The sequence below is a fragment of the Chanos chanos genome, chromosome 1 (genome assembly GCF_902362185.1).
Source record: "Chanos chanos chromosome 1, fChaCha1.1, whole genome shotgun sequence".
Lineage (NCBI taxonomy): Eukaryota > Metazoa > Chordata > Actinopteri > Gonorynchiformes > Chanidae > Chanos > Chanos chanos.
The window spans coordinates 16,811,538-16,837,157 of NC_044495.1; the positions used below are offsets into that span (position 1 = coordinate 16,811,538).

General features: G+C 41.0%; 2 protein-coding genes across 3 annotated transcripts; both read left to right on the top strand.

The window, feature by feature from the left end:
• Positions 1-1,949: 1,949 nt before the first annotated feature.
• Positions 1,950-9,811, top strand: slc38a2 (solute carrier family 38 member 2). 2 transcript variants are annotated; one of them, XM_030772105.1, is made up of 16 exons: positions 1,950-2,229; positions 3,399-3,518; positions 3,700-3,784; positions 3,896-4,011; positions 5,344-5,417; positions 5,510-5,602; positions 5,887-5,962; positions 6,434-6,516; positions 6,642-6,700; positions 7,153-7,314; positions 7,420-7,499; positions 7,730-7,830; positions 8,458-8,582; positions 8,810-8,951; positions 9,109-9,206; positions 9,459-9,811. In XM_030772105.1, exons 2-16 carry the CDS (start codon positions 3,400-3,402, stop codon positions 9,567-9,569), a joined length of 1,524 nt encoding a protein of 507 aa, XP_030627965.1. In that variant the 5' UTR covers positions 1,950-2,229; position 3,399; the 3' UTR covers positions 9,570-9,811. The 2 variants fall into 2 exon arrangements, with proteins under 2 accessions (XP_030627965.1, XP_030627973.1); XM_030772113.1 differs by having other exon boundaries at positions 3,703-3,784.
• A 3,732-nt stretch (positions 9,812-13,543) lies between these two features.
• Positions 13,544-24,001, top strand: scaf11 (SR-related CTD-associated factor 11). The gene is made up of 15 exons (XM_030774826.1): positions 13,544-13,684; positions 15,360-15,421; positions 15,618-15,763; positions 15,866-15,943; positions 16,368-16,447; positions 16,712-16,776; positions 16,879-16,916; positions 17,649-17,749; positions 17,864-17,989; positions 18,593-18,693; positions 18,808-21,138; positions 21,256-21,575; positions 21,919-22,095; positions 22,243-22,362; positions 22,584-24,001. The coding sequence occupies exons 2-15, from the start codon at positions 15,400-15,402 to the stop codon at positions 22,692-22,694; spliced, it is 3,816 nt and encodes a 1,271-aa protein (XP_030630686.1). The 5' UTR covers positions 13,544-13,684; positions 15,360-15,399; the 3' UTR covers positions 22,695-24,001.
• The last annotated feature ends 1,619 nt before the right edge of the window (positions 24,002-25,620 follow it).

Below are 25,620 nucleotides of genomic sequence, written 5' to 3' on the forward strand. Positions count from 1 at the left end.
CCTGATTGAACAGGTCAGGCGTGCTCTGTGTGGCTCCTCTATTGTCTGCCTTGCTACAGTGCTCTGACCGACCCTGAATGTAGGCTGCTGGTATGTCACACTGATGTGGTTCTTAAGCCCAGTTAAATCACACTGTCCCAGGGAGCCCCCAGTTCCTCCGACGTGCGGCACCCCTTCCACCGGACGGATTTGGGTCCGGTCATCAGAGAGGATAGCCTTGTGTCCAGGGGCGTTCAGGCGAGTGATGCGTTTAAGTAATGCAGGGGCGCGGCAAAAAGCAGGACAAGCTCTGCACCACTGCTCCACTTTTTCTGATCCCACTTAACACTCAGAGCCCAAACAATGCTACAATGTGCCTCACACAGTCATACGTTAGTGTACGAGACAGCACTGTGTGTGTGTGTGTGTGTGTGTGTGTGTGTGTGTGTGTGTGTGTGTGTGCGTGCGCGCGCACGCATGTGTATGAGTATGTTTATAAGTGTGCATGAAAGTTCAAGAGTATTTCAGCATTAATTCATTTCTAGAGTTGATTTTGTCTCTTAACCCGAACACACACTTAAAATGACAGCATACACTGAGTGTGCAGCAGGAGGACTAGCGGTGTTGGAAGCAGCGTTATTAGCAAAGTTAGTGCCAGGATAAGTAGTTGGCAGTGAATGTGGAATTTTTCCATTTATGGAAAATAGGAGCTCCTGCTGCATAACTTAAACATGACAGCTTAAAGGTCCAAAATAAGACAGCTGACAAATGTTTAAATAGGTAATATTTTACATGCAGCCTCATTGACTATGTACTCATTGTTCTGTCAAGCTGTCCCCTTTAATGCCATGAGGAAAAAGGTCACACTCTGAAATATCAGTCTGTGTTTCCTTACAATGATTTGTCTCAATCTCTGCACTCATCTGAGAGCTCATGCTTTTATTTTGTCTTTCCTGAACAGTTACTGTCATGAATTTTCTTGTTAGCAAAAGAGAAGACAGACAAGGCAAAAAGACAGGACTAGCATGATGATGTGACCCTTTACATTTAACAGGGGTCTAAGTTGGAGTCAAAGCTTTGCCTAGATGGTCCACAACACATTGGTTTGGCATGAAGGAATAACTGGAAGAGGATTTGTGCTTATTCTCTTTTGTACTTATACTTTAGAATAGTATAGTTACTCCATATATATCTGTTTCTTCTGGTCTCTGATAACCCTTAATATTCTTGCCCTGTGCATATAATACTATTAATACAGTACTAAGTGTTAACAAAAGTGATATCATGTTTATAACCATTCATAAAATATATACTGTAGCAATTACAATTTGTGTGCTCACATTTGAAATAGTTCTCAAATGTGCACATAAAGACAAAACTAACTTTGCAGGGTCGATTATGGAAGTCATTCCCAATTCACAAAGAGGCATTTGTACACACGACCTTGTACAGATGTTCTTTGAAGGAAATAAATGTGAACTCTAAAACAACAGTATAGACAACAACAAATTGTCAAAGTTGTGAAGTTAAACAGACCTCATGTGTCCCAGTTACTCTCCTCACCCCCCTTCACTCTTTTATTTGACTATCCAAAAAGTTGAGAGAGAGAGAGAGAGAGAGAGAGAGAGGGGGCGGATTATACAGATTTATCCCCGATCCCTATCTAGGAAATTCGTTTGTCTTGAATACTGGTTCTTAGTGTCTGCTCAGGAATTACTTTCATGGAATGGTGCTCCTGGTGCTCAGATACGCGTGGGACTTGTCTATGCGATGTTTTAATTATACCTTTGTCCTCATTGATCTTTACACTGCAGTAATTCCTCGTGTACGGAAATCCAATGTGGGCCGGGCAGCTCTCTGTTTGTATACAAACCGTGTTAGACTGCCATCTCCTTTAGCCACTCCCACCGCTGGGCTGATGCAACGCTACTACATATAAGCGCCGATTTAACATCCTTTACCAGAACCACGTCGTGCCGGTAATGCGTCATCTGGACTAAGGCGAAAATCTAAAGACATTTTAAATAAATTTAGAGGAATATTTGAATTCTTTTAAATTTATAGTATTATTTATTCGTAAAACAGTGTTATTCTGAGGTTATTTATTGTAGATTATTTATACTAGAATTCATTTGTGTAGGATAAGCAAAGAGATCAGTTGTCAGATTGATTATTGGAATTTACGTATTGAAGGAGGAACAATTTTCCATCGTTTACAACAATCAGGATTTTGAAAACCTAATTTCAAAGGTAAGATTGCGCCCCTTTTCTGTTTTGTCCTTTTGAGTCGATGAGAGGAAGGGTTTCCAGGAAGTGGGAGAGGTTAAACCACCATCCTTTTGAAATATAGCCAGTTGAACTTAATCCAAGAAATGTTTTTATTGTTTTACTTTATTTGCCAGAGTAGATTTTGGTCATTCAATATTATGTTCCATAGTATGGTTTTTGAAGGATATTATCCTACGACTGGGATATCCGAATAGATTTAAAGATGTACGGTTATCTTAGGAAATATTGCATCATCTGTTTCGAAGACAGTGACAAACCGAATAATATTAAGATTTCTAAGAAACTGTGTGTTAGATATGTTCTTTTGATTCCATGTCCTTCAAACCGAGTGAACCGCATCCTGGGTCAGGCTGGAATTTAAATAAATTATTAAATATAGTCTGATGTTGCTGCAGTCTTGTGACTACACGACTTAGAATTTGACGCACAGCTCGTTGGAGGATGGGGTAAATGAAATTTAAAATACGTTTTCGGTGGTTTGTTGAGGGTTTGTAAATATTTTAAGTGAAGAAAAGTCACCCAGATAAATCTCCGCCTAATGAATGGGCGCGTGCCGCTTATATGTCTAGGGTTCTGCGCAAAATGGTGTCGTTCCATAAAAGGTGTTCACGTGCCTTTGTTTCCATGGCAGTCTAAAACGAGCCCAGTTCTTTTTTTTTTTTTTTACTTTATATGAATCACTGATTTCTTTTTTTTTTTCTTCTTCTTTCAATTGCCCAGATAATATATTGAGCTTCTTTTGCTACCCCTTGTACAATCAGTATTAGTGCACATTTGGGGAAATCTCTGAAACCTGTCGTTTAAGCAGAAAATGAATAGAATAACTTATAATATGAAACTCAGAACATGGTGTATAATAGTATTGCCTGAAAAAAAGGATGGGGCGCGACAATGCGGACGTTGCCGATGCCGGTTGTGGTATTTTTCCACTGCTTGGTGAGCTAAACGCGCCTCCTCCCCTCCAGCCCGACACATCGGTCACATGACCACATATCTACATCCGACTGCTGTGCTCACCATGCAGCGTATTGATCATTCTGCTACCTAGTGTTTTAACACTTGTGAGAGAGTCGCGGACAGAACAAATAAACATGAACGAGTTAAATATTTGACGTTTGTTTTTTCCACAGGATGACACAAGCCAGAACAGAGATGAGTCGTTTCAACGTTTCACCCGATGAGAATAGCAGCTGCAGTTCCACCAGCAATGATTATGGTTATCCAGATATTACTACCAAAACGCCGCTCCGGTGTGTGCCCCTTACTTTTTACGCTTGCCATCAATTTTATCTCCCCAACACAAAACTGATTTTCGTGTTGCATGCAGTGACAATAAATGTGCAAGTATATTCAATAAATGCCAAACCTCTCTACAATTTAGACTGCAGATATATTTTTGTTAACCGTACATTTTCTTTATTTCCCCCACAGTAGTCAGTACGCTAACGATATGGATGCAGAAAATCAGAAATTCCTTCCTGAACAGCTGGGAAAGAAGAAGTACGAGGTTGAATATGTAAGTGATGCTTCAACCTATCAGAGATTTTAATCAGACACGTCAAACCGGTCTGCTCAAGGTTCTACCAGTTAATACATTTAAATTTCATGTTTTCAACTCCACCCTCAGAATCCTGGCACAGCTTCATTTGGGATGTCAGTATTTAACCTTGGCAACGCCATCATGGGCAGTGGGATCCTTGGGCTTTCCTATGCCATGGCCAACACTGGCATTGCATTGTTTGTGTGAGTATTTCGACGCATGCAGATATTTAGTATCACTGAATGGTGCCAAGTGTAACCATACATAGTTCCCCATCCTCAGGGACTACTTATCTATAATATCCCAAAATAAAAGGAAAAAACTCCCTTAAAGGTGTTCATGAATTTGATAACTTTATTTTATTTAGCCCATTTTGACCAGTTTGTCAGGGAGTTTTGGGCTGAGTCATTTTTAATTCAGTTTTAATGGTCTTAAAGATCCTAAGTGCTATATACCCATGTAGTCTTTACACTATGTGGTCTAAATGCTTCGATACGTCATAGTAATAATGTACCACAGTTTGTCTCTTAATTTATGAAGATGAGCTGCTTATTGGAATTAATGGATTTAGCTCTTGGTTAAATGGTGGACAGTGAGGCAGTGCAGTGGTATCATTCCTTTATCTAGTGTGTTTACAAATAGCTGTTGTGTGAGAGTTTGTTTCTGCTCGCACAGAGTCAGTCATTGAGAGACCAAGCTGATTAGCATGTGCTAATCCTTGCATGAAAGCATTGGGCGTGGCCAGTACTCTCTCTGAGCTCATGAATTAACCACTCCTTGGTGAATGAGAGAGAGACAGAGGGGTAAGGGGGGTGGAGCTTAAGGTGTTAGATCCTTTCAGTTCCTCATGGCAAACGATTGTTGATTGGTTACCTGCTTAAAACAGTTAAACCCCCTTCTTGTTGTGTTACATCATGCTGTGGTGTGTAGTAAAACTGAGTAAAACAAGGCAGTCTAAATAAAAAACCCAAAACATTGCTCTAGCAGTAACGTAGTGTTTTACCTACAGTAAGAAAATATCCTGTAAATGTGAGTACACATAGGAAGGCTTGATATCCTCAAGGTCATCCAAAGGTTATTTAACTGTATGATTAGATGAAATATAGATGAGTGTGATGTAAGGCATAGGGAAGTTATTTCAGATGTAATTTCTAGTGTCCTTGACGTTATGTTGCATTGGTATTTGCACAGAGTTTGCCATGTGACTGGAAAGTGTGACAACAGCCCAGACAGAACAGATTGTGTCAGATGTGTATAACACGCAATATTGAGTTTGAAATGCTGTCGCAGTGTTGACTCACCTGAGTGGATTTGGCTCCTGTATTGCCTATAGTCACAGCAGTAAATAAATGTAATCAGACTGCAGTAAATCACTCTAGTACTGCAAGATACAAGTACTCTCTGTACCAGCCCGGGCAGAGGAAGCATTACGTTTCCATATTTTTTATTATTGTAGGGTGTAAGCAAAAGGAGTGTGTATTTTATAGGTGAATAATGTTGATGATTAATGTTACATTTCTCTTTTCTTTCTTTAGGATCATGCTGGTGTCTGTGGGCATTTTCTCCCTCTACTCAGTCCATCTGCTGCTGAAGACCGCTAATGAAGGAGGTACAACAGATCATCATCACATCACAGTCTTTAGAGTGCTGTGTAGACTGAGCAAGCTCCCAGTAACATTTAATTCTGTTTCTCTTTTCAAGGCTCAATGGTGTATGAGCAGCTGGGGTACAAGGCGTTTGGGATCCCTGGCAAGCTGGCTGCCTCCTGCTCCATCACCTTGCAGAATATCGGAGGTAAACGACAAAACCAAATGTGAAAAAGAAATCAAAAGGAATAAAAGTGTTTCCCAGAAAATATTTCCACACAGTGTAACCACCTCAACAAACATGAACACATTTACTGTATATTATATTGATATTGAACGTGTTATTATCTAAGTGATTGCTTGTTGTTATGGCTATGACTGTGTTATATGCCATTTTGATGAAAGTGATTGGTTTACTGAACTAGAACAGTATCTTACATGGAGTGTCCTTTGGTCTAGAACACTGTCTAAACTGTCATTTTTCATTCGTAGCCACGTCCAGCTACCTCTACATCGTGAAGTATGAGCTGCCGATTGTCATCCAGTCATTCCTGGGAACGAGTAATGGGTAAGCTGTCAACCAGAGCACACTCATATTAGTCACAGAACCCGTGGTCTCTCAGGCCTGTGGATATGTATACATTTTATATGTTTCTTTTTTTATTTTGTGGTTAAGATATTAAGCCCTGCCTGTATATAGGAAAATAGTTTGTTTGTCTGTGGCGTGGCTTGGCTTTAAAATGTTGTGTCTATTTGTTATTGAGAGCTGTTTACAGCATGTGAAGTATTGCTCTGAAAACTGAATGTTTGTTTTGGAGAATTGTGCACTTCATGTGAAGTGACCCTATTGTCCGGCCACTGGTTAGGGTAGGGAGGGGATGTTTTTGGAGCCTCCAATCAAAGAGGTCTTTTAAAAGATCTGGTGTTCCACAGGGACTGATATCCCTATGACCTAATGTGTGAAAAGCTCCTTATTTGTTAGCCTTTCATTAGTTAGTCATTTATTTTCATTTATTAATGGATGTTTGTTTATTTTCAGGGAGTGGTACACAAATGGAGATTATCTGGTGCTGCTAGTTTCCTTCATCATCATTTTGCCATTATCACTTCTGAAAAATCTTGGTGAGTATCTTGTGGCAGACAGGGTGTGGTGGAATTAAGAGTTTGGCTGACGTGTAGGGAGAGGCACATGACATTACAGATGTTGGTGCATTATTCACTCTTTGTTTCCATGGTTTTTTTGACAGGTTACCTTGGATATACCAGTGGTTTCTCCCTGCTTTGCATGGTCTTCTTTGTCATTGTGGTGAGTTATGAAAGTCAAATAAAAGCTATGCATCAGAAAATAAAAACAATACACAATTATATTGTAATTAATTAATGTTTAAAAACAAAAATAGTTGAATGTTTTTTTAGGATGTTCTGACAAGATTTCATTGGAATTTATACCTCACAAAGGCTGCTCTACAAGTTTTTGAATTTTTAAGAAAATAGCTCTCTGTCTATACGTACATGTGAAAAGACAGATGGTAGAAGAGAACAAAAACATGTCCAATGTCAATTCTTTAAAACACTGAGATGGAGCTTACATTCCTACAAATGTTTCAGATGAATTTACATTTGTATTGAGTGACTGGGTGTAAAACCGTTGTTAAGATTTGATGATGTAAATGAGATTGGCCTTTTGACAGAGATCACCATCATTAACACCTTTGTCATCTGAGGGCCTGAGCCATCTAACCAAATTCTGCTCTTTAGGTCATTTACAAGAAGTTCCAGATCCCTTGCCCATTAACCAACGACCTGTTGAACATGACGTTGAACAGCACTGTGGCTCAGCTGAACTTCACCATCACAGCTCACAGTGAGGCTCACAGTGAGGACGTCTGCACTCCAAAGTACTTCGTCTTTAATGCACAGGTAAGTGGCCCATGACACCTCCAGTGACTTGTGTGTTTATGTGTGAGGGAGTGATGAGTGCGCTTGCACGTGTATAACTCTGTGGTGTCTGGTTTCTTCTCTTAGACTGTGTATGCAATTCCAATCTTGACATTTGCCTTCGTGTGCCATCCAGCCATCCTGCCAATGTATGAGGAGCTGAAAGAGTGAGTATCTCTGGATTACTGTTTATAACAATGTTTAGACTGTTTATAACTCTGGACCAATGTAACACACAGTACAGGTAGACATGTATAGTCTGATGCTTCATTGACAGTGATAAAAGACAGTGAAAAGAATACTGTTTGAAATAGTTCTCTGCGAGGACAGAAATGAAATATTGGTGGTGTGTTCTAGAAAGTTCTAATTCTTTTTCCCTCTTCCTTTTTGTATACAGTCGTTCCAGGAAGAGGATGCAGAATGTGGCTAACGTTTCTTTCTTGGGCATGTTTGTCATGTACCTGTTGGCTGCTCTTTTTGGCTACCTGACCTTCAACAGTGAGTTTCCATCAAAATACAAACTAACTTTTGTCTCAGTCTCAAGGCCAGCGTCCAATGACCTCAGCTCAGTTCATTCATTGCTTTTCAGAGCCAGGCATGATATAACCAAATATTGTGATCAGTGAAAAGGGTCAGATGATCTCAGCTGGCTTAAAATGAAATAACACTGAGGAAAACAGGTCACAGATTGATCAGTGGGAGTGCAGGCCCAGTGGGAGTGCAGGCCCACTGACAGGCCTTTACCTAGGCACGACTCCAATTCCTCTTATGTAATCGCTGAGAAGAACAGTGGCGGCTCACAGCTGTCCTATGGCTTGTTTGTCATGGCAAGGACATAACATCATGTTTTCCGATATGTGCTCGGCCTCCCCGAAAGGCTGAGAATATTATGCAAGCCACAACTCTCTTGCACTGGAGTAACATTAAAGAGGGTTGGAGTACATCTGTGATCTTTGATGACTCTCATGACAAAGTTTCAATCTATCATGACAGGAGAACAGCAAGTACCATAGAATGTGCTTTATGTTTCAGGGCTGTGAATAGGAGTTCTGTTCAGGCATTTCTGTAACATTAACCTTTAGAACCCCGTTTTAATGATCTGATGTTTTTTTCTGTGCTTATCAGGTCGTGTTGAGCCTGAGCTGCTGCACACCTACTCAAAGGTGTACAAGTTTGATGTGGTTCTCCTCATCGTGCGTCTGGCTGTGCTGACTGCTGTTACACTCACCGTGCCTGTGGTTCTGTTCCCTGTGAGTAAACATGCTCTACATCTACTTGACTAGAAAACTGTGGCTGATGTTGCAGCCTGGTAACAACAAAGCCCTATCCTATTAATAGGACAGTACTTGTAGTTGTTTTGTGGAATTTGTAGAATCATAGGGCTGTTGTTTCGAAGCATGTGAAGTCTGATGTAGCCTCTACCATGTATGTATTTAAGGTTAAAGTTCCTCTAAATGGATGTTCTTGTTCTCTATAGATTCGTACCTCCATCAACCAGCTGCTGGGTACCAAAGATTTCAACTGGATTCGCCACATCCTGATTACTGTGGTCCTTTTGGGTGGTGTGAACATTCTGGTCATTTTTGTGCCCACTATCAGGGACATATTTGGGTTCATTGGTAAGTCACAAACTCCACAATAATTCATAAAACAAGATACGACATCTGAATTTTTATTAGCTTACCACACAGATACCAGACCTGAAATAAAAGGCTGTTTAATGCTGTTGACTATGCACTTGTGAGTCTGACTCTGAGGTCTCTTCTCTGTTTTCAGGTGCCTCTGCTGCTGCAATGCTTATCTTCATCCTCCCCTCTGCTTTCTACATCAAACTCGTGAAGAAGGAGTCCATGAAGTCAATGCAAAAGATTGGGGTAAGTGGAGCATGTACTTTTTTTTATTGGAAGTTTAAATGCTATTTAGATAAATGTTGGAATTTTAGACTTTTAATATTTCTTTGATAATTACAGATACTAAACTTTTTTAAAGACAGCTTTCTGGCTGTGACTTTTAGAAATGTAAAGGCTAGTATGTTGAATTTTATTTAGATATAGACTGTCATATGTGATAATGCTAGAGATTGTGACTTCATGCAGTGCTCTAAGTCTGGTCTGTTCTTTCTCCAGGCTACATTGTTCCTCATCGGTGGTATCATAGTCATGATTACCTGCATGACTCTGATCATCTTAGACTGGATCCATAACGCTATCGAGAATGCCCACGACAACGGTCACTAGGGGGCACACTCCTAGCTGTAGTGGACGAGCAATCCAGACATGATCCCCAAGTGCTGTAGACCTGGGACAACGCTGCTCAGTCCCCCAAAAACCCTGATCGCTACAAATGCAAAGAAGAAATGAGATGCTCTCCTCACAGCTCAGAGCAGGAACAAATATACCATTCCAAGAGAATGTCTTGAACTTTGTACAGTATGCTTCTAGGCCACAATTGTGGTGTTTTTTTTTGTTTGTTTGTTTGTTTTTGGTTTTTTTTTGCTTGTTTATAGTTTGTTCCGTTTCAGTTTTTGTTTTTTTTTGTTTGTTGGTTTGCTTTTTTCCGTTTACTCTTATTCTGCTTTTTTTGTAGTGTTGGTGCTTTGAAAGCTTGGTGGTGCCTCACGCAGGGATTGTAGAAGTCTGTAAGTTGAGAAGTTTGGTTCACACTCAGATCCCTGCCGTCTGTAGCCTCTGTGCTGTTCACCATGTTCAGGTTCATTCGTTTCACTCAGAACCAAAACCTGAATTGGTACTGGACTGGTACACAAGTGGCAGCAGCAGCAGCACTGAGTTCAGATTCTACTCAAGGCAGTTGTACTTTTGCATTTAACACCTCTTTTTACCTTTGCCAAAAATATTTCTAACTGGTGTTTGTATATTGAAAAGCACTTAAGAGTCAGCACACTCATGATCCTTGTCTATTCATGGATCACTGGCCTGCTTAACAGTATTAGAATGTCATTTTAAATGTGCTATTTGCATCAAACTTGTGAAACAAACTTGCAAAAAACCACCAAATGAACAAAACCTGCTTATTCATAGTCACTCACTGGAAGCTAGAAGAGGAAGAGAAGATGGATCTATTGAATTTACTGTAACTTACCTTGTAACCTTATCTAAGAACTTGGCAAAACTAATGCAGCAATAATACTACTGCTCAAATTACAAGGCAAGAGGCATTTTATTGTCAGATCTCCCATCGAGTGGAGAGAGACTTTTTCTCGAGAGAAGAATGCCATTTATTTTAACCACATATTGTGGTTGTTACATAGTAATTTAACTTGCAAACCCTTGATGCTTTTTCGATAAAGAACCCGCACGTTACAAAACTGAAGGTACACCAGTGGCTTTGATGAAAAGCAAGAGAACTGAAATGTTTTTCTCTGTGCCACCGAGTCAGTGTTTATCCTGAGCAGCTTACCATTATTTAACTATTCCGTTGAGGAAGAAGCTTCATGCAGATGTATCATGTCCACCTTGTCACCTTGCCTGTGATATGAGATGGCTATATCCATGCAGACTGAATACACTGCAAGTGACATTTTCATTGTTCTTCCAATTGTAAACCTCAAATGTCATCCAAAAGTTATTGTCCAGCAGTTATTTATGGAAAAACATCAGTAATTTAAACAATTTTACTATATTTATATTTTGTATATATATGTATATACCAACAAGTCAAGGTGTATATATGCTTTATTTTGTTTAGTATTTGCTTTTCTTTCAGCAGCCTGTTAGATATGTCAGAGCTGTAAAATAGCTGGCAGTTGTAGTCTTTATCAGTGTAGACCCTCACATGGTGTGGGGTGATGAACTGTCTTTGTCGGCGGTAGAAAGATTTGTCTCCTTTGCCACTATTTGACAGGCAATGGTTGGAGTGGACCTTACCCCAGCGAGCACAAGAGTCACTCCGAGCCCGTTGTCTACTCTGGTGGACCTGTAGTGAGTGGGCACGGAACACCTTATATACATACACTACAAACAAAAATGCTGTATTCAAAACAAAAGCAAAGTAGGGGACCAAACATTGGATTACACACCCTGTCCCTACAAGTGCTACACTCTTGTTTCAATGAAACACTATGTACATCATGTAATTATTGTCCAAAATAAAGTGAAAGATAACCTCACATTTTGTGATTTGTGTTGTGATTTAAGAACACTACTATCTAAATGTAGATGTTGCTGTTACACATTAAGGATGGCCAATACATTACATCAACTACATTGCTGAATAGAATCACGGGATGATTGTCAAATTCGTTACTGCTCAAAGGCAAAAACATTCCCAGGTGCACTAAATGTAAATGTAAATGTCTGTGATTGCACACACAAGCTGCGAACAGTGAGCAGTGAATTTGTCCTCTGCATTTAACCCATCCAACACACCAGTAGTGAACACACACTCCAGACGCAGGGGCAGTGGGCAGCATTCCTTGCGCCCAGGGAGCATTGGGGTTAAGTGCCTTGCTCAAGGGCACACAGCCATGGATGTTGGTCCTGGGAATCAAACCGGCAACCCGGTCACGAGCTTGGTTCTCTAACCTTTAGACCATAGCTGCCAGAAAATGAAGTTTCTCAGAGTTACAAAAATGCCAGATCATTTCATTTGAAAAAAGATATACCAAAGGCTTTGCATATTCAGTACTTATTAAGTCCAGCATCATATGATTTGCCTCAGTGTGCCATGTCTGTTTCTCCAGATGAAAAATATTTGTTGACTCAGTTTGACCTGTATCCTCAATGAACGTGATTCCTCTATCTTTCTCTAAGGGGAATGGGAGATGTCACTAACAGTGGTTTTGCTTCTTTTAATTTTTTCCTTTGTATATATTCCAGTTGACTTTGAGATCATGTCCTACCAAATATCCCTCGTTAATGGTGATAAAATGGTCTATTACATCAGTTCTATGGGAGCGTGATCGGTCCTTTACACTCACTCATTTTTCTCTACGAGCACGGCACCGTAATTAATACATCACACACAGGTTAACAGCAGAAACAAACATTTCAGTCTGACAGTTTTTCAAGTGCTTTATAACACATGTAAAACAACATTAAACAGCATTAAAAATAAATAAATAAATAAATAAAAATAAAACACCTACATTTCTTTTCAGAGCCACCTCAATTCTCTGGACAAGTTCTCAGCGTAAGAGATTAGTGTAATATTTTATCTTGCTTTGTAAGGGTACCACCTAGTGGTACAGTATCTTAATTCCTATCAGACATCCAATGATGAATGTTGGCATGTGCCCCTAACATTTGTTTTACACCCCCAACCGTAACATACACTTAAAACGCATTTAAAGAAACCTGACTTAAAATATAAAAATATACTCTAAAAATGACAAATGACAGTAATTATGATTATCAGTATTCAGGAGTTGAACCAACAGGATGCAATTACGTCCAATTAGTATGACAAATTTGTCATCACCTAAGAATTCAGGTTTTTCACATTAAGGTCTCCATCAAACTTTATTATGAAATGCGCAAAATTTAACCAAGCAGTGACGGTCCTCATTCTGGTTTGAGGAAAACGGAAGCTTTAAAGAGCACCGGCGTAAATTTTCTGGGAAATCTACGATCAAAATACTGTCTCCATGCGTATTTCTGAGTGATATATCATGTGTATTTGTAACTGTTCGTTATAGAAAGGGGACCGTGAGCCAGCACAGGCTTACTGCTGAGATTTTGCTCTAACTTACTACAGACTTTGTGAGATAAGACCACTGACCAATGCTTTCCATCTAACGCACACAGCTTTTCTGTAGGTCTACTGTGAATGTACCGAGGCTCATGTGTCCCACAACCTGACTATCGCGTGTTTCATAGGCAGCCAAGAACAGTTCAGTTTTACTCAAGGAATACCGCAGCTACAAGTAAATTTTCACTAAATCCACTAAGTTAAATTTACTAAGTTAAAAAAGTTCTCTATTTGCGTATGACTGGTCAGTCGACAGAAACAGAAAGAGAGGTTGAAATTTTCAATCAGAAATTTTGAATAGCAGATCTAATTTCTGAATTTTATAAGTAGCACAACAGTACTTCAATTATACATACGACCGACCAAACGAACGAACGAACGAACGCAAGCTTACGCAATACGTGATGACGCATATTTGCTCCCAGCGACCATTGCAGAGTTGTAAGCGCGACGCCTTGCGGTCATGTATGTACATTACAAGTATCTGGCTCATGTGGTTAGGACACTTTGAAAACCATACTGAGTTTACAGTCAAGTGTACCTAAGGGAATTCATCCTCTTATTTTGTTTTGGAGTGGATCTGATATCGAGTAAGAGCGCCTCCGTAAAACAACAAGCTAGCCTGTTAGCTAGCCTTTCGGCCGGGGTAAGTCAATCTAGCCAGTCACTTCTGTGATAGCGAGCTAACGTCAACTGTTGGATAAACAGGAGTTGTCTACATTATCCTTATGCGTTGGACAAGTCAGTTCGGGTTGCCAGTTTGTAACGAAGGCCTGCTAGCAGTAGCGTGCTAATTCATTCTGTTAAGGCGAGCTGTGTGCTAGCAGTTGTTTTGTAAATAGGAGGCTCGGAATAAGTTTGTTAGCATGCTAGCTAGCCAAGTATCAAGCGACTAAGGACTAATGTGGATGATTTTCGCTAACCACAGTTTGTTTCCTACATGTAATTATCGATGAACGTGAAGTTAGTCATGCATTTTGTTTTTTCTTGGACTTTCGGGGTAAACAAACACCCTAATATTTCGAGACAATGTTGTCTTTTCGCATGGCTATATGCGCATAGTATTGCACCACATTTGAGCACATTCCCTGCAGTGCTAACATTAACCAGATACTTAACCTAGCTGAGCGGATTTTACGAAGCTGTGCTAAGCTAGGTAGCCAACTAGCTGCAGTCCTTACGAAAGGGGCCTACTCGTTGGAGTTTAAAGGTCACGTTGCTATGTGGCAGTCTGCACAAAGTTTAAATATGCAGGTAGCAAACTCTTCTTTACAACCACACAACATGTAAATCCTCATGTACGTATCGTTATTAATTACTGTTGAACATAGACGGCCGATTGCGTTAACGCAGTAATTATTACCAGCATGATCGGGAATTAACATTAACTGCAAGCCAAATAACTATCAAACCTGGAGTGATGAAACTAACTTAACAGCCAGTTAGTTTGAGGCGTTCATTATTTTGTTGATAGCAAGTGTAGATGCCCGAGAGCTGTTCGCAAGTTAACCTACTGAGAATACAGTCATGGTGGGAAAAGGTAAACGAGTGCTAAATTAGTAACCACAAAATAAAACATTTTCATTAAATGTTGCTCAAGAGAAATGAATTGTGCAATACGGTACTTCATATACGCAGAAGTGAACATTTGCTTGTTTTGGACTGGGATACACAAGTAATGTAAATAATGGAATGTCAGTCAAGTTGATATAAATTAACTGTCAGTTTCGAAAACACATTTTGTCTTCCGACATCGATTTGTGATTAAAATAACTTTACACATCCGTCGAATGAGCTTCGATTATTATCATGTTTCTATTGAAAGTGACTGTAATTGTGAAATTATGTAGTGTGGGACCATATATGCCTGCTTCAAAGACAATTATCTGCTATTAAACCATAATTCACTCTGACAGCATCCTTCACATGCAATATGGCGAGGGCTGACCTACCACGAATTTGATTAGTCAAATTCCCAACAGAGGTTTTCGTCTTTCGTAGTGCCGTTAGTGCCCCGAAAGACTTCAAAACATAAGACAAGTGTCTTGTTGCTGTGATCATTTTGAGTCGTTCACCACGTTTGTTATCACTGAAGCAGCGCTCCGATAACAGTCAATCTTGGCAGTTTAACATTGTTGTCGTCCGTAAGAACATGAATGTTAGCAGTGGTGTCTGTCAGTACAACCTGAATACAAATTTTCTATAGTTCCATACGGTAGTTTTAGGACGCCCAATCTAGGCTCATTAAAGCTGGAGGTGATTCTTTGAATTACACGAGCATTTTTGCAGCGTTTACAGTTGTGCTGTTACTTCTTCCACAGAGTGCAGTAGGTCACATAGTTGAAAACCAAAGCACCAGATATGGCAGATGAGTCTGGAAAGGGTGAGTTCATCAAATCAGGTATCTTGAACAGTCTGATGTGAGAGGTGTTAAACTGTAAACAGAACAGTTTGATGGATGATAAACATATAGTTTATATAGGCCGTATTTCCTTACTGCCTGCATTGTGTATTGTCCAGATATGAGAGAACTTCAGTTTTTAAGTTTTATTTTTAACCAAGGAGCTGTCTGTCCTCAGGTGGGCAGAGTCCTGAGGAGGGTGGAGATCCAGAGGAAGCCCAGCGATGTCCTATCTGTCTCAGTTCTCTTCGGCAGGACGATCAGGCACGACCTGACAGCTGTAGCCATGTGTTCTGCTTGGGGTGCATCCTGCGCTGGTCTGAGGTGCAGTCTGATATATTCAAAGGATTCATCTGGTTTCACTAAGTTATATTCTGAAATACAGGCAGTTTAATATCTGTTGCATTTGTGCATGATGCATTCCAGATGATGCATTCCTGCCCGGTGGACCGCAGACCATTCTATGCGATCTACAAACATGACTTTTTACGAGGGCATATCAAGGTTTGACAACCATTTCTATGTGCCTTTGTCTGTATGTTGCATACACAGTGTTTGTCTCAACCATAATTTGGCAAGTTACCTATAATTAGATGATTGTCATAGTAAGGGATAGATTTATAGCTGATTTCATCAAAGGGATAGTGGTTGCCCTCTGAGAATTCAAAACTGTCCTTTAGAAGTGATGCAATGATCTTGTAGCTAATACTTATATGGCTGTTTTGTTTTTTTTTTTCTCCTCACTGCAAACTCATTACACTAAAAGATTAGGTTGTTTTTTATTCTGTCAGTGACTGCGAATGGGACATTTAGTGACACTGAATGTGTGTACTGAGGAAAATAAGAGAGCGATTAAGAGAGCTTTTACACACACTGTGTGCTATGAATGTTTCAGTTAAAATACTTCTTACTGTGTTCTGACCTACAGGTTCCAGTGAAAACACCACAGAGGTCTGAGCTTGACCAGTGTACCTGTAAAGACAGTGAAACAGCCAGTCATGTTTTAACGTAAGTATTCCACTGATTGTTCTGTCTTTTTAAAGCAACCTTTTCTTTTGGCTGTATCCCTTCAACCCACAGTATGATCATTGATTACAACCTTGAGACTGTAAGTAAATGAGTTTGATTTGACTTCATCACAATTTCACGAACCTCCTGTAGTACTGCCATGAACCCCTAGAGGTGCGTGGACCCCCGGTTGGGAATCCCTGGTTTGAAATGTGTGACAAGAATATCTGAGGGATAATGTTTTTGTTTTGTTTTGTTTTATAGGAAAGAGAAAACTGGGAGAGTTGTGGAGAGGACGAATGCCAAAGTAAAATGCCTCAACAGAAAACGTACGTCCTCAAGTAACTTAATTTTCTCTTTTTACCTGTAATACTGTCATAACATTGGAGTTATAGATGCTAACTGTTGTATGCATTGATTCTCTGCTGTAGGTGATGATGATGGTTCGACTGGTTTAATAAAGAAAAAGGTATGATTCAAGAATGTATTTAGAGTCATGTATAATCCTTTGGTAGATAGCTCATGTTTTAACATGTCCTTGATAGATTTAAAAATGCTGCAGTATTGTTTTTTTTCCCTCCAATATCGACTGTGGCTCAGATTGGAAGGCGTCAGATTGAGCTCATCATCCACACAACCACCTGATCTGAGTCGTAGAATGTTTTATATTCTAAGTTCTTCTGTGTGGGCAGCAAATCCATGGACAAATGTTAGACCCTTGTAGATTGTTTCCCGTAGCAGAGGCTGACTGACAGCCGTGCAGTTTGCTGCAGGAGATCAAATTTATGGTTGTTGATCAAGACTGTGATGCTAAATTGTTGCATAGTTTGGTATTCAAGCCAAACAGAATAGCAGCAAAAACAGAAGGCACCCTGAAACAGGGCAGATCAGGCCTAGAATATCCCTTTGGATGAAGTCATGGAGGGAGAGTCTGTCGGTTACAGACACATTTATGCTCTTCGCAGCACTGAGGATTTGACTGATCTTCAGAGACAGGATTAGTTGTCGGAGGATATTTTTAGGTATTTCCTGGAGTACGTTTTCTCCAGAGTTTCAAATGGTCCCTTGTAAATACTTGCTGAAGTGTTTATACACTTGGGAAAATAGTTAAATATTAACCTGTTTCTTCAACAAGTGATTGCAGTTTTAAACCGGTGTAAATGTGTTTTGCCAATGCAGTGTAAACTCTGTGTTTGTTTAGGTAAGAGAAACCCAGTGCTGCGCCCAGCAGCTTTCCCAGCAGTTTCTGCCCACTCAGTTTGCCTCTCAGGGGGGGGCCCTTAATGTGCTCACTCAGAACACGTAAGTATTTACGCACTGTTTTCATTTCAAAACAACAGTTTTGTGACCCAGTTACTGTTATTTTGGAGGCTTGTTCAATATGTGTGTTACCTATATCCTATTTATATTGCGCAGTGTTGGACCTATGGTGGCATCTGAGGAGGATCCTGATGAAGTGTGGAGACAATGCCACAGAGAGAGAGGAGAAATTGACCACTGGCAGCCTCTCTCTGTCCCTTTTCCTTCACCAGACCTCTCAGAGTAAGGACCTTATTGACTTTATGAACTTTAGTCAGGAGTAAGAATTACACTTTAAAGGAATTAAGAGGGAGGGAGTACCCAAAGGAAGCAGGTCTAATTAATGGAGTATTAATTCAAAGAACATAAAGTACATACATCAGTGTGTGATTAGTCAAAATCAGTTCACTGTATTTGGTTCGCACTATATTCCAGACCTTGATACAAGCAGAGTTAAAAAAAAATCTAGGCAAAAACAAAGGACAACATTCCAGCAGAAATTCCCTAGTTTGCAAGTCTCACTTTGTGCCAAAATCAGTCATAATCCAGTGGTTCTAGGCTGCAGACAGTAACTGGATCAAAGTAACTCTCCATTCTGTGTTTGGTCAGACAATTCAAGAAACTCTGGTGATTGGTTAGCATGCTTAAAGGGGGTATTCTAGGGAGATACTCTTATATTTGACGTGAAGTGTGCTGAAAAGTGCTGTTGGACAGCATAGGTGAATAAATTACAGGAGCTTATTGATAAAGGGCTTTGCAATAAGTTAATTGTGGAGACCAAAATCAGGATTACAATTAATATATAATTAACTGAACAGTCCTTTTTTTTTCTTTCCCTCTTCATAGATATTCTCACCATCCCCAGATGTTGAGTAGCAGTGACTTTACCCACAGAATCCCCTCACCTCTCTCTACCTCTCCTGCCCCACTGGGCTTGGGACACATTTGTGAGTACTTAAAAGTCTTCTAGCTTTGGCTGAGTAAGACCACTTAACTGAAATGCTTAACAGGTTCTCTGGTAATATCATTTACTTGTTTAAGAGTTCTGCTTTGTGCTCTAGTCTTTCAGGGAAGAGTTTGTGCAGTCACCTGTTCTAAAGGTGAGGAGAAAAAGGGCACCAGGGCATCTGCTTCCAAAGGTTCTACCAGACAGACAGAGACCCTGAACACCAGGCGCTCAGCCCGACACAGCAAGACTGAAGCTCAGGAGTCTGCTTCATCCCAGTCTCAACAATACGACTCTGACAGGTCTTCTCCTACGGAGTCCTTGACAGCAGTTGACAGAGTTTCTGATGACACGCAAGCTTCTACAAGCAGCCCTAAACAGACAGCCAAGGGTAAGATTCGCAGCAAAAGAAGAGCTGGAACAAAGAAAAGGGTCTCACGCAGAGTGGTAAGCAGTCATGTAGAGAGTGAGGAGGATGAGGAAGAGGACGGAGAAAAATGTAAGGAGAACGATGGTGATTTAGATGCTTCTGAGAGTCAGGGATCGGGAGCAGATGAGAAAAATGCATCGCACAATCCCAAAGAGGACTCTGCTGACTCAGACCCTGGAGGTCATGACTCAGAGGGTCAAGTGGCCGTGGCAGAAGGTCAGATAAATCTAATGGAAGATGGAATTTTTTCTACTATTGCAAAGCCAGCACAAGAAGAGGAAAGAGATACAGAGGATGAACCAGAATCAGATGATGACACTAAGCTAGAAGACAACCAGCAGGCATCGTCCCCCAAAGAGATAGAAACGATGAACCAGCAGGTACCTGAGGTCAAAGAGGATAACTCATCATCATTTCCAGAAAGGGAGGTATCCCAGGGAAATTCACCCTCATCAGCTGATGCCGAGGAGGTCAAGTATGAGGATCCTTTTGAAAGTTCGTGCTCGCCTAAAATTGTTCAACCTCTGGACGATGAAGCAACCACCTCTGAGGTAAATACTACTGAAAATATCACCGACCCAAACACAGAACCGATGAAATCTGAGACCGCATCTAATATACTTGAGGGGTTAAATCAGGACGCCTGCAGCTTACCTGAATCCAGCAGTAACACTCCTCAGCATGAACCTCTCGATGACACCGCATCCCAGCAAGATGAGGGTCTTAAAGAGTTTATTCAAGATCAAGAGGTACCAGAATGTGTTGGCAACAGTGAAGAATGTCCACAGGATAACACGGAAGCCATTCCCATGGACTGCGACTCACCACAGTCAGAGAGTGGAGTCCAGATTGCTGATCTGTCAAAGGAATGTGACAGTGCTGTAAATACAGTCTCCGCTGTGTCAGTCAATCATGTTACTTGCCAGGACAAAGACCAAAGCAGCCAGAGTCAGGATCGTAGGTCTGAGTCCTCAACAGAGCAAAGAGGTCAGGACAGGAGGGACGGCCGGCAACGGAAGTCCCGTTTTCACTCGCCCACAACCACATGGTCACCCAAAAGAGAATCCAGACGGGAAGGATCACGACGGTCACGCTCCCGGGACCGCAGCCGTACTGCCGGCTCACCTTCCAGGACCCGCAGCCGTGAGCGCGATGAGGACAGGAGCAGCTCCAGGCGTAACCGCAGTCGAGAGAGAGGGAGCAGGAGGCGTACGCGAAGTCGGTCACGGAGTCGCTCTAGGTCTCGCTCCAGGTCCAGAAATCGACATAGTCGCAGAGGCTCATCACAGGAGCGTGACCAAAGGGGTCAGTCTCCTCGGAAAAGGGAACCGTGGAGTGGGGAGGGCTGGCGGGGTGGTCGTGGCTCCCGGGACTCTAACTGGAGGAGCAGCTCAGACAGGCAGAGTCAGCATTCTGGGAGGGAGACAAGTGGCTCGAAAAATGGCAGCTTTCCTGAGACGTCACCAGACAGGGGTAGATCAGAGAATCCAGACTGGGTGAAGGAAAGAACCTGGCCTGATTCTGAGAGTAGAAGTCGAGAGCCACGTTGGGAGAACAATGTGGATGAAGCCTCTGGAGATTCTTGGTCTCGTGGTGGTGGTGGAGGAGGAGGGGGAGGAGGAGGAGGAGGTAAGGGAGGCTGGGGCTCTGAGCCAGGACGTGCTTCGGGGCGTGGTCGAGGAGGTCACTGGTCCTCCAGCCAGCAGGGGGAGTCAGCAGATAACTGGCGGCAGCAGCGCAACTCTTACTCAGGGACACCTAACAACACGGGGAACGATGCATACAGCCGCTTCAATGAAAACAGACCTGGAGCCAAGAGGAAGGAGACAGAACTCTCAGACGCTCCAGTGGACCGTTCTGGATGGTCCTCAGCGTCCAGCTGGGCAGTGCGACGGACCCTTCCAGCTGATGTGCAGAACTACTACTCAAGGAGAGAGCGTGGACATGGAGCAGGGGGTGGCCCCTGGAACAGACAAGAGGATGAACAAACTGCATCTGGAGCCCCGAAACTTGCAGGTGTTGAATTACTAAGTTTGTACTTGCCTGTTGGCCATTAATGTTTCACAGATGTCTTCACATCACTATATATTAACATTGAAGCAGGATGATATAATTTTCATTGTTTTGTTTCAGATCTACCCCAGAGTGAGCCAAATTCTCACCTGTCAGGTGAGGCTCCTCATGCTCCTCTCACTGTGATGCCCCACCAACTCAATGTCTTGGGCGTACTCCGCTACCCACTGGGCCCAGCAGGACCTCATGCTCCACCTGTCAGCCTACAGCCGGCCCCATTTGGCATGCCACCACAGATGCCAGTTCACCTGCACCCTGCGGGGCCCATACTCCAAATGCCTGCAGTGGCCATGCAGGGTTTGCCCCCTCCGCCACCACCTCCACCCCCTGTGCAGCAAGGCAGCCTTACAGTTGTATCAAGTGACAGCCGGCCACCGCAGGTATGTACACCGGTTGAAAATGCGTGTATTTAAATTATTTCAGATTCATTGTCAAGGGAGTGGATGTCTTTTGATGAAAATGAAAACCTTTCTGTTGGTTTTAAGAGTAGCTTATAGCATCGATACAGCACTGTGTGTATTAGGCATCTCAGTCTTGGCTGCTACAGGTACTTGTAAAAAATAAGGATGAGTCAGGTGAGTCTTTCTCCCTTTATGAGTGCAAGGTCATTTTTAATTTTTTTTTTTTTTTTTTTGGCACCAGTGATGGAAGAGGTGAATGTATCTCTGTCACTTTGCAGTCTTTTTAAAAATGCACACTCTAAGAGCTGAAGTCTCTCTCTAGGTTTTTGGGAACCTCCCAGGGCTTGGCAAAAGTACAACCAAGGTCCCGCCCACCAAAGGTGCTGCTGTGATGAACCAAGCTCCTTCTCAAACACTGCCTACTGCAGCCCAGCCCTCCTCCACCACCCAACCCCCCAGTCACAGCAAGGCACACGCTGACAGCTCCAAAAAGGAGAAGGCATGTGTTTCTAATTCAGATTTTGTTTGTTTCATAGTTCTTTAGTGATTGTACATTTCTAATGTTTGTCCAAGTGAGGGACACTGTGTTACGGAGCACTTTTTTGTTTGTCCTGGATTTGAAACTCATTTCTTTGTTTCCGAACAGAAGTTGCAGATTCAGGAAAGAGCCATCAATGAAGTGAAGACAGCAATCAAGCCATATTACCAAAAGAAGGACATCACCAAGGAGGAATACAAGGAGATTGTACGCAAAGCTGTGGAGAAAGTGAGTAAAACTGAGTGTTTGCTTCTTTCATTTGCCCATTGTTTAAGCCCCTGTACTTAAACAGTTTAGCGGCAGGATATGGACACTTGTTAGCTCATTCCAGTAGATTAGTGGCAGTAGAGAAAAATGTTATATGAGAGCACAATCCTTACTTGTATTTATCTGTCTATAGATCTGGTTACCTCCAAATGTATTTAAGGCCCTCTCTCTCTTTTTTTCAGGTCTGCCATAGCAAGAGTGGAGAAGTGAACTCTGACAAGGTGGCAAACCTTGTTAAAGCGTACGTTGACAAGTACAAGCATGCTCGCAAGAATAAAATGGACAAAAGCTGAAGGAGACTGCATATAACCGTCTGTGCAAGTGCAATTTCTCCAACATAGCCTGTTTGTGCAGGCAGTTAACTGGAGCTCTTGTTTTCATATTGACATGAATGAAGATTTTTATATAGATTGCTTATTTTGTTTAATTTGGATTTGATATAGCGCAAATACCCTTTATTTAATTGACTTTATAGTAACTGCTGTAAACCAGGGAGGCCATGAGTCCCTACCAACTGTGTGTAGCCTCTGGAGAATCCCTCATTAGACTGAGGTTTTGACTGGTGTTGCTTTGCATTAGTATAGATCTCCATTTGGTGGCTCAGGGGAATAACTGGTATTTCTGTATGATATCCAATAGATATGACTGGGTCTCTTTCCTACTTGTTTGCTCACGGACCTTAAGGATAAATTGAGGTTTAAGTCGACCTGTTTGCCCTTTTTTTATATGCATCATAGTGGTCTGGAAATCCTCAATAAATGTGCATTGCCTTTACTATACTTGGACAATATTGCTGCAGAGCAGTGAAGAGGATGTGTCTGTGTGTGGCTGTATTATGTACCTGACTGCTTAAAGGACTTGGTCAGGTTACCAATCAGATATTGAGTGTGTGAGGAGTGGGCAAGACAGATAAAAATTTGGTGCCCATTATTTTGGTAAATTGTGCTGTATAACCACTGTGCTTATTTACTCTAGAGCAATCAAATAAATGAGCTGCTTGTTATCCAGCTGTATGCGTAAGTGTGTGTCTTATGAAAGACCAATTGCAACATGCTTTTGGGTGTGCTGGCTCTAGAGCTGGATCAGATCAGTTCTTGATGTCCCTATTGGCTGTCTCCAGACTCTTTCTCTGCGTATATTTATGTCAGTGGGATTTCTGTGAACGGGGGCCTCATTGGTGGGTTTCAGCTCTGTGTCTTCATATTGTTTGTGAATATTCATGTTTTTAGACATGCCACAACCTTCTATTTATGGTGCCCAACACCAGTCAAAAAATCCTGGGTCTTAACATATAGGGATGTGCTAATGTGCTGCTCAAGGTTACTTGCAATTGGTTAATGAATTTAAATGTTATCTTGGATTTTTTTTTTTTCTGTTTTTGGTGTTGAAGTCATTTTAGGGGTTTTTTTTTAAGCCTGTCTTCTTTTTTCGTATTTCCTTCTTTCTTTTGGTCTTGGTAAAACTGTCCCAGTTTTCACTGTTTGAATATTAATGAACATTGTTGTAATCGCATATTATCTCCAACCTTTTGTCTTAGACATTTTATGAACCAGAGATGTTTAGAAAAATCACTGCAGTATTAAAGATTTATGAAATTGTATCCAGTGTATTGGTACTGAAAGACAAAATCAGATTGAGACACCCTGTACAAATACCTAATTTGTCCATTTTTTCCTGTGTTACTACTCCTTTTCCAATGCCTCACTTTCATATCAAGGTAACATAGTACACAAACCAGACCATTTATGTCATGAAAAAAAAAAAAGATAAAACCCCTGGTCAGAAATTAAAATTTGCCTGGACATCTTAGCCTATGTTCATAGCAGTAATTTATACAGAGTAAGGTGCAGTGTAGTCATTTTACAAATCCTGTTATTGAATTCAAACGTAAGAGTGTAATATGGAGGGGATTTTTTTTTTTCAAATAACTTATTTTTAACTGAAAAAATAAGGATTTTAAAGTATGGAAAATAATAAACGTTTTAAGTTATGAAACAGGTCCAGCATGTGTGAAACTTTTTCACAGAAACATCTGTGTTTTGCAAATATTTAAAGGAATATTTTCATGCTCTGCTGTTGGACAAGGACAAACGAACGAGCACAATGGGGGGAGGGGGGGTGACAAATGTTTCAGTTATTGTATGAATAGCCATTATAATTGATTATTTAAGCATAGTTATTTCATCCAGCTTCTAGACCATTTTTTTCTGTGTTCGTTCTGCCTTCTGTCTATGGTTGGTAATCTCAAGTTTGTACAACGTTCTGAATACTTTTAGTTGATATATTACTTGGCTAAATTTTGTGCACTCTCCTGATTATTAATCTTGGGTTTTTGAATTTAAAAAAGTATTCAGCCAAAACTGGTAATTTCTATGGTCAACAAAAGTTTAAAATTAATTAAATATTTATTGATCTGTATTTTGGACTCTTGGACTCTCATCCATATAGCCTTTTCATTGTCAGCTAAAATCTGGACATTTGCTGTTTTTACAGAGTGAGCTGACACTCATCTGCTCACAAGGGTTTCAGGGATTACATCTGTTCAGAACGAGTGATTTGCATGTTATAAACTAATATAACTTGCATTAAGTTGTAAACTAAAGTGCTTTTATGTTAATCACCACTTCTTTTCGCCATAAACCGAAGACAGATAAACAGAACATCCCCTACCTCTGCATGAGTACAGTGTACTCTCAGCCTAACCCGTCTGAAAAGTCTTTCTCGCTCTTAACTCGTAGCATTGAGTACATAGAAAAGAAAACAGCCCACGTATGTTAAGGTGAGACCATTCACTCTTGTATATTATTTCTTTCTTGCTACATTTATATCTGGTATGATGATTTTGTCAGTAGTACGTGCTCAGACACTCTAGTTATGCCCTTGTCAGCAGGACAAGTATGGTGCACAGTCTAACAATGCATCGACCTGAATTATGCGCAAATTTTAGAGATTCACCTCTGCATATTTGAATTTTCTGTGTTTAGTCTCTCTAAGTTGACAAAGGCTCCTTTACCCACTCGTGAAGATGGCAGATAAAGTCAGTAAATCGGGCTCTTTTTTTCAACAAAGTTTGCTCCTTTCACTCTCACAGGTAGAACTACGTGACCGGGTCTTCACTAGTTTTGCCTGCATATAAAATTACGTGTTTCCTTTTGATCCACAGTATCGCACATGCATTTTTGTTACATAAAATCTAAATTTTATCCGTGTGCTTTTAAT

Bases quoted from the DNA above. Each gene is read 5' to 3' on its own strand.
- slc38a2 (XM_030772105.1), top strand. From the start codon at position 3,400: ATGACACAAGCCAGAACAGAGATGAGTCGTTTCAACGTTTCACCCGAT. The intron at 3,519-3,699 runs GTGTGTGCCCCT...TTTCCCCCACAG, and splicing joins ACTACCAAAACGCCGCTCCG to TAGTCAGTACGCTAACGATA. The intron at 7,315-7,419 runs GTAAGTGGCCCA...TTCTTCTCTTAG, and splicing joins ACTTCGTCTTTAATGCACAG to ACTGTGTATGCAATTCCAAT.
- scaf11 (XM_030774826.1), top strand. From the start codon at position 15,400: ATGGCAGATGAGTCTGGAAAGG. The intron at 16,777-16,878 runs GTACGTCCTCAA...TCTCTGCTGTAG, and splicing joins AAAATGCCTCAACAGAAAAC to GTGATGATGATGGTTCGACT. The intron at 17,750-17,863 runs GTAAGTATTTAC...TATATTGCGCAG, and splicing joins AATGTGCTCACTCAGAACAC to TGTTGGACCTATGGTGGCAT.